Source organism: Anser cygnoides, chromosome 1, assembly GCF_040182565.1.
Source record: "Anser cygnoides isolate HZ-2024a breed goose chromosome 1, Taihu_goose_T2T_genome, whole genome shotgun sequence".
Lineage (NCBI taxonomy): Eukaryota > Metazoa > Chordata > Aves > Anseriformes > Anatidae > Anser > Anser cygnoides.
Genome location: NC_089873.1, coordinates 14,744,965 through 14,753,094, shown reverse-complemented (window position 1 = coordinate 14,753,094; position 8,130 = coordinate 14,744,965). Strand labels below are relative to the sequence as shown.

Below are 8,130 nucleotides of genomic sequence, written 5' to 3'. Positions count from 1 at the left end.
GTGTGAATGCTGTCTGTATTTAATACAGCATCTGTTGACAGTGTATACGAGGCAAAGGGTGTTTGTCCTTTACCCCAAGTATTTATCCACTTTGGTGCTGCAAAGAGCCCGTTCTCCACGAAATTGTAAGAGATTCACTTAAATCCATTTTAGGCTGCAGTGTTGTGGGCCCATCTCCAGCTTGCTTTGCTGACTTGAGATAGTCTTGTTGTTCACCTTTGGGCTCTGCTCCAACCCTTAGGCTGGCCCTAGGTGTTATTTTATTTTTTAGCCTAAATTAATTGCGTGCAGTGTCCCACAGGGGGTTGGGGCAGCAAAAAGCGTGCGGTGACAAAGGGCCTTGAAGGAGTGGCTGGGAGGAGAGGCAGGACGGGGAAGGGACCCCCGGAGGGCCACACCACCATCCTGAGAGGCGTCTGCTGAGCTGGAGGCTTGGCTCTTCGGCACCGAGCAGCTGAATAAAGGACGCCGTGTGTGGAGTCGTGGGGCTGCCTGCATGCAGCCAGGTGCTTCACCAGTGTGCGTGTGCGGCTTTATGGGCAATAGGTTTATGCCGCAACTCCTTACCTGAGCGAGATACACCGAGTTAAAGAGTTCTCACGGTGTTCGCTGCCCTTACCTCAACGAAGCGGCGACACCGAAGTGCCGCAGCCCCAGCGCTGAGCGCAGACCCCGTCCGTCCGCAGGCGGCTCGCCGTGAGGTGAAGCCCCCCGCCGTTCCGCCGGGGCTCGCCGCGGACCCCCTCCTCCTCCGCACGCCGCTCGGACAACAAAATGGCTGTGGCGAGCGGCGAGCCGCGGCGGCGCAGCAGGAGGACGCCGGCCCCGACGCCCCGGGGTCTGTGCGTGGAGGGGAGGGGGGAGGTTGGAAGGGGGGGGGGGGGCCGGGCTCCCGAAATCGCGTCCCGGGGACTTACTGCGGGGCGAAGCGGGGGCCGGCGGCAGGGCCCCGGTGGCGGCGGCGGCGGCTGCGGGGAGCGGAGCGCAGGCGCGGGGGGGCCGCGGGCATGCGCGCTGTGCGGCGGGGAGCCCGATCTGATAGGGAGCAGGGGCTGACACTACCCCCGTGTGGGCGGCGGAACGTCCCGAGGATGACGTGCGGCGTTCTCGAATCCCGTGTCTCGCTCGTTCGCTCGCCGCCGCCGCCGCCGCCGCCGCCGAAGGAAACGGGAAAAGCAACAAGGAGGGCAGGAGCAGGCGCGGCGCCATGGCGGCCCTGGAGCGGCCCGTGCCCAGTCCCGAGGCGTTCCTGGGCCAGCCCTGGGCCGCCTGGGTGCGGGAGGCCGCCCCCCCGCACGCTCACGGCGCCGCCCCCCCGCACAGTAAGGGCAGGGACCGGCCCCGCGGCTCCGCGCACGCCGCTCCCCTCCCCCGGCGGCGGGGCAGGGGCCGGGGGGGCCGGGGGAGGGGGCCGGCAGGGCCGACACCACCCCCCCCCCCCCTTTCCTTCCTCCTCCTTCCTCCTCCTCCTCCTCGCCTCCCGGGCCGGGCCGGGCCGTGCTGCGGGAGGTGCCGCCCCCCCGGGCGCTCAGCTGACGCGCCGAGCCCCCGGTGCCATGTGTGCGGGAGGCGCTGGCGTGCTCCGTGCCCTGCCGCTTAACCCCCCCCCCCCCCCCGGGAATTTTTTTGGGGGAGATAAAGGGGGAGGAGGATGCCCCGAGGGGGGGTGGTTCGGGGGGCCGGGTGCCCCCGTGGTGGTGGCGGTGCGGGGAGAATCGCCCCGCAAGATCCTCGCCCCCCCCCCCCCCCCCCCTTCGCCACCGCCTCCCCCCCGCCGAACAATAACTGCACACCTCGGGCCTGCCTGACTCTGCTTCTCTTCTGCAGGTGTAGAGCTAGAAGAGGCTGGAAAGGAGGGTGGAAAGAGCAGGGAGGTTATGAGGCTTAATAAAGAAGGTAAGTGGATAGTGCTGGCACACCTCTCTACCTGTCTGTCGGCTCTCAGTGGCTGTGGTTTGGCCTTGGCAGGGCAGGCTGGTGGCACGCGGAGCGCTCTGCCCTGGATGTTTCGGGGCTGGGTGCACGCAGGTGACTGTCACCGTGTCAACTTCTCTCCAAATGCGAGCATAACAGGTGTATCCATACGGCTGGCAAGCGTGCTAAGAGATAAGGCAATTTTAAGTCAAAAGGCAACCACACGTCAGTGGCCATATTGGATTTTTTTTGAGGACTCTGGCCCTTCTTGGCGCAACGATCCACTTGCATCTCTCTGAAGATGAGCATATAAACCTGGGTATCAACTTTAAGCCTTATATTATCATCGCTGGCTCTTGCAAAAAACGTTTTTATTCATTGAAATAGTCTCTCGCGATCTTTGAGTTCATTCACTTTAGGTTAAATCACGTTTTATTCTTTCGTTCTCACTGCCGAATGTGATTTACAGTCAACTGAAGCGGCCAACATCTAATACTACCTTATGCCAGGCTAAGTCATGCGTATTATGCAAAAACAAATATAAAAGGTCATTTGGGTCATAAGGTTTTCTGGTACCATAAATACGAACAGGCAAATTCCAGGCTAATGGTATTTGCTAATATGCCATACTTGACATAGTTCTGTCAGTTGCTGAAGGAGAAACTTCACTGGTGAGCGTAGGCAAACCCATTTGACACATTTTGTTTGTGATGTGTGTCCTCAACACGGTACTGGAGTAACACCTAATGCAGCTAGTGAAATGGTTTGGGACATATTGTCATATAGCTTTCTATTTGTTTTTGTTCTGCTAAGGACAGTGTTATGCACTTCTAACCTTCCCATAGCGAGTAATACTTGTTGTGAAATCGGTTCATAACAAGTGATCCCATCATAGTGAAACTTCTCTGTGACTTACGGTTGCTGAGAGAAATCCCACTATTACCTGTAATGTCATAATACATATTCTGAAATGATGTTAAGCTTCTCATCATATTATTGTTGTCATTACAGGCGTGTTTAATTTTGAGCATCTTGGCAGCTCGAATATTATGTCTTATAAACAAGATCTTGAAAAAAGAATGAATTAATCAGTAACATAAATTTGTGTGATAAACTACAAGATTGGAGTGGAGCTCACGTTAAATAAAAATATATTAAAAGTAGCATAAAACCTCCACTTTTAAAGACCTCCATAGAGACGTCAAGCTTGGTTGTGTTCCCATCTTGACTCTTACATGCCTGAACTCTATTTTGCGGCCCAAAAATAAGTTAGAGACAGAACTGGGATTCTAACATAGTTTATTTATAGGTAAACGCTCAAGGCTGCACCAGTCTGTGAGTCTGTCCGTAGCATTGAGCATACACTTGATTCAAAAGCAATTGAACAAAAATCTTGCTACTAGAGCTTGGCCTTCATAAGGAGAGTAATTTGTTGAGGTTAAATATTTTGTGCCTAGAAGTCCTTGAGCACAAATTCTCATTGTGAAGTTATTTGAGACATAAAGATTGAAGAGCATCACTACTCCTTAGTCATACCTAATATGCAAATCGTTTCCTAGAACGAATCAGTATAGGCTGTGAGCTGTAGTCTCTCCTTGTTTGTTTTTGGGGAGTTTAGAGACTCCATCAAGGTAGATCTATTTAAACGTGCTCTCCATAAAAATTATTTCCAAACAAAGCGTAACGTCGTTACTGCCATTGGTTGTGACAGGTGTGAACTGCTTATTAGCTTTTATAGTGCTTGCATTGCAGTACAGTTTAAAAGAAAAACAAGAAACAAACAAAAATGACTGTCGTATTTAGAAAACAAAAAGCTTTAGGAACTGTTTTGTTTCCAAGTGGTAACTTGCTTGGGATCACTTAGAAAGAACTTCCACAAAGTTTGAATAAATTAGCGTGTGTTGAAATATTTCTACTGTATTCACTTAAGCAGTCTGTTAATACAGGTGCTTTCACCACACCCACCCACGTGTCTGAACTCCCACTGTAAATCTTCCTTGAGCCTTGCTATCCTTAAGAGTAAAGGTGGGGAAAAATTTGAAGGGTTGGATTGGTTTACAGAAAACATTGCTGACATACTTGCAGAGACGCTTGTGCTCTTACTCGGATCTTGCACACATCTGTTGCGTGAGATGTTGACTTTTTTTATTTGCTTTGTTAATAGACAAGGATTGGAGTTGTGGTAGGTCTTAATACCAAACCCAACTCATTTTTGCTTCGCAGTCTTAGGTAATTGTGTAGGGATTCTTATGCCATTTGCAGTGCCGGGGATTGTAAGCGATGTCTTACAAAAATCAGGCTTTATGTGCATAAGGTAGCTGCGGTTACAGATGGGCAGGACTGTGAGTATTAAAAATTACAGCCCTGTTCAGTAAAGACAGTGGAAAATCTGATCTTGTCACTTGCTTCCTGTAATATTTGTCTGGGTTTTGTCAGCTTTGGTCAATATGACCAGATTTGCCTGGCCTTTCCCTTATAAGCAGCTAGGCAAGGGGTGCGTTTGGATGAGTGAAGCTGTTCATAGGGAGGATGGTGTGGGGAAGGCCGTGGTCTCCTCCGTATTACGATGAAGGGGCTCGTTTGGCTTTGGTAGAACCAGGTGTCAAAAAGTGCTTCCATCCAGCTTCATCCCTGTGTTGCTGCCTCCTTTCTGGTCGCGTCCTACGTGTGCTTAGAGTGACGGGCTGCTCTTCCTCCTCCTGGCAGCCCAGGTGGGACTCAGGAGATGGTGTTCTCCGGTGGCAGCAGGGAAATGGGATCCCAAACCCTCCTGACAATGTGATGGGTACCTCTTAGCATGTCCCTGGGCCAGGGGGTCGCAGTCCGGCCGTGCTGTTCCTTTCTGTAACTCAAGAGATGCCTGAGGCCGCGTGTACCCCGTGCCCCATCTGTAGGGAAGGAGTAATGCCATAGAAAGACTGCTCGCTGCTTTCTTTTATTCTACAGTGTGTGTATATAGGCAGCACAGAGGGAGAGAAATTTCCTGAACGTTTGTTCAGTTTTGTAGACAGAATTGCTTTTTGCATGCTAATACTTACTTTATGTTTTCCTTTAGTGATGCAGTTTGTCCATGGTTGACTTTTACTGGCACGTAGATTTGTGGAGAGGGGATTACGAAGTTGCAAGTGTTCACAGAAAATGAAAAATTTTATGCATAAATGTGTGTGCCAGAAAAAAAAAAAAAAACAAACTTTATCTGCTTATCTAATCAGGAAGCTGAAACAGTATTGTGTAACTTATCTGAGAAATCACTACCAACCAACCAGCTTAGCTCGAAGAGGGGTTATCAGAATAGGAGAAGCATTTGGAATTTATATTGAATTTTAAAAAGTTGAATGGCATATTTGAAGAATTGAAGATTTTCTTATCGATAGCGTGCATAACAAAATGCGTCTATGTTTATTTGACAATTTGTGTCCTGTGAAAAGTCACCGTAACTGCATGCTTGGAATAGATAGTGTGGCATTTTATTGCCAGTAATAACCTGCAACTGATTTTAGATGAATTTTGGAGGCATATGGTTGACTTTATACAACATTTAAGAAAATAGAAGAATGTGTGTTTTTTCTTACCTACAGAACTCTTGTTTATTTGTATATAAAGTCAGTTTAGCAAATGCGCAGGGATTAAGTGCTGGGAGTATTTCTAGGCAGACACGGGCTGTTAAGGAGCAAGAGATATCCTGCGTATCTTTCCTAACTACAGCAGGGTTAAATATGACCTGTGGGATTTAGATCTAAATCTGGGTACTTGGTGTCATAGTCAACTTCAGTTTCTCAGTTCAGTGGGTTTGCATTATTGAGGTTTCAGTCTGATGATGTGTGTGTTTTGTCTTAGATAATCTTGTCAGTAACCAGACTGTTTCATTATTGTTTAGCATTAAGCGTGTTACATAAAATACTCTGTTCTGTTTTTCTGATGTTGCGTTAAAATTTGAGATTTTCCGTACGATAGTTGTCCAGCCCTAAATGTGACCATTTTACTTGAAGATTGTACGTGCAAACTAGAGGGTTTTTTTATCTATTGGATGATTGTTTCCAGTATTTTTCCTGTTTTGACTTCCCACGTAAATATCTGATGGAAAGTTTTCTGTTAAATGCCCTGGTAACATCAGAACAAAATTAAAAGGATGCTGATTAGCTCTGCTTTCAGTATTTTTTTTCTTCAGAAAAGTATCTTGATGATTTTATCGTTCCTCATGGAGAAATAAGAAGTTAAGGAGGATGGGAGATGATAGGGAACACTTCTATAGGGGAGGAAAAGAAAGATGTAGCATACAGCATTGTACTGTATGAAAAACAAGGAAGAGAACTAAAATTATTTATGAGAAGATTGTGAAAGAAGAGAAGGCAAACAGCTGGTTAATGTAAGCATAGGGAGTTGATTTGATTTCTTTAATTTTTTGTTTGCCAGTGGTTTGTGGATGGTGATGTCTGTCTCCTTTAAAAACGTATCAAAGAAAAACTTAAGAATAAGCCGTAATTTTTTTTTTAGTTGCCTTCATCTTTCACCTTTTTGTGGTGGTGGGGAATGTTGGGAAGGGCTGAGAGGGAAAGAAAATGGTAATGGCATGCCCCAAAAGGAAGAGGTGAAGAGGTCAGTGGATTTAGGTCACCTTACCTTAGTTGGTGATTTAGGTTCTTTTTGTTTGGTTTTGGTTTTGTAGTGGGCGAAAGAGAGGGATGGATACTGTAAAATTTTCTTTCTCTTCCCTGTAGGCTAATAAGGTCTTCCAGAGATACTGGTTCTTAAGCAGATGTAATATTCAGGTAGAGCTTGGTGGGTGAACAGCCTGAGAATTTGCAGGATACGAAAATGTGTCTGTCCTAAAGAGAAACTTTTCCTCACCGTTCTTATCTTTACGCTGAGAATAAGAGTAAAGAGCAAAGGTCCCAAGGGGGTTTTCTTCAGGATGAGAAATGGCAGTGGGTTTGAATCATTTGGGCTCTGGTATTCCTGATCAGATGTGATACCTGACTCCATCTATTTTTCCGTGGATAGCAAGGGGAGCAGAGTGGCTCCTGGTTGTGGCCTCAGACAATGCGTCTTAAGGACCGGTGGTGGAGGAAGAATGAAACCTTGTGTATGATTGTGCCCAGAAATTTAGCGAGAACTGTAGGTCAGCTTTCAGAAAACAAATGTGCAACTGTGAGGCTAGAGTCTATGTCCTTTAGTTCATCAACCCACACTCTGGGTAACAAAAGCAGAGCAATGGGAGTGCTCTCTGGTCAGACATTCTATGGTTTGGATCGGGATTTTGAGGTTTTTGGAGGATCTGGCTCTGACATTCCTTCTACTTGTTGTAACTTATCTGAGGGAAATGACGTGTCTACGACAGTGTACCCCAAGTCCTGTTGTCAAGGCTGAAAGTGAAATAACGTGTGTCTAATTCTGATTGAGATACAGAAACACATGTGCTTCCTTGTTGATCTGCCTCTGCATGTGGATTAGAGTTTATAGATGAAATACAGGTTTCCATGCTTAAAGAAGGACTACACGAGTTGCCACTGAGAAATGGAGTAATTTCCAAGAAATGGGCCTTCTGTTCCTAGGTAACTAAAAACTAGGGCATTATCAGCTTCCGTTTCACCTTTGCGGCAAAAGATGTTGACCATTTAGCCAGGGCTGAGGTATATGAGATGGGAACAGTGGAAAATCCTATAGGAAACATGGTTAAAATACATTTTGTTTAAGTTATGGATCACTAGAGCGATCCATTCTACCTGTTGGCAGAAAGCTTAAATTTCTGGTGGTTCTAGTGAAAGTTAGATGTCTAACACTACGTGCATCACTAGGAAAGATCACTTGCAGTAAAAGTAGTGTATAGATATGAGTATTTCTTAGAGTTAACTCCACCATAAGGTTATACGAGCGCCATGACAACTTGTTATTAAGAGTAATTTTAGAGTAACTAACAAAAAAGATTGTCAGTTTCTATTGGGTATGGATTAATGTCAAGTTACTGAACGTCTCTTGTCTTCCAGGTTCAGCTTGGTGGAGAATCTCTTTGGCTTGTCCTTGAAGGAGCTGATTCAGGAGTTTGTGGTGCAGGGTGCCAGGTGAAGCTAGTAATTCACATGCCAAAAGACCTGTGGCTAATGCTGTAGTGAAGCAGTAAGGGTGTTTGACAGATCTCTCAGCAAGTCTGTAGCGAGAAGTCTTTGATGGTTCTCTTTCTGGGTGAGAGAGAGACCCTGTGTGGGTAACGTGATCCAA

At 47.0% G+C, this 8,130-nt stretch overlaps 1 protein-coding gene across 5 annotated transcripts in view; it reads left to right on the top strand.

Annotated features, from left to right (window-relative positions):
* The first annotated feature begins 1,174 nt into the window (after positions 1–1,174).
* Positions 1,175–8,130, top strand: part of ATXN7L1 (ataxin 7 like 1) — a 120,073-nt gene continuing 113,117 nt past the window's right edge. For all 5 annotated transcript variants that reach the window (XM_066989244.1, XM_066989059.1, XM_066989098.1 and 2 more), the window contains exons 1-2: positions 1,175–1,322; positions 1,828–1,896. In XM_066989244.1, the coding sequence (XP_066845345.1) occupies positions 1,208–1,322; positions 1,828–1,896 (184 nt within the window). In that variant the 5' untranslated portion in view covers positions 1,175–1,207. The remainder of the gene's footprint in view (positions 1,323–1,827; positions 1,897–8,130) is intronic.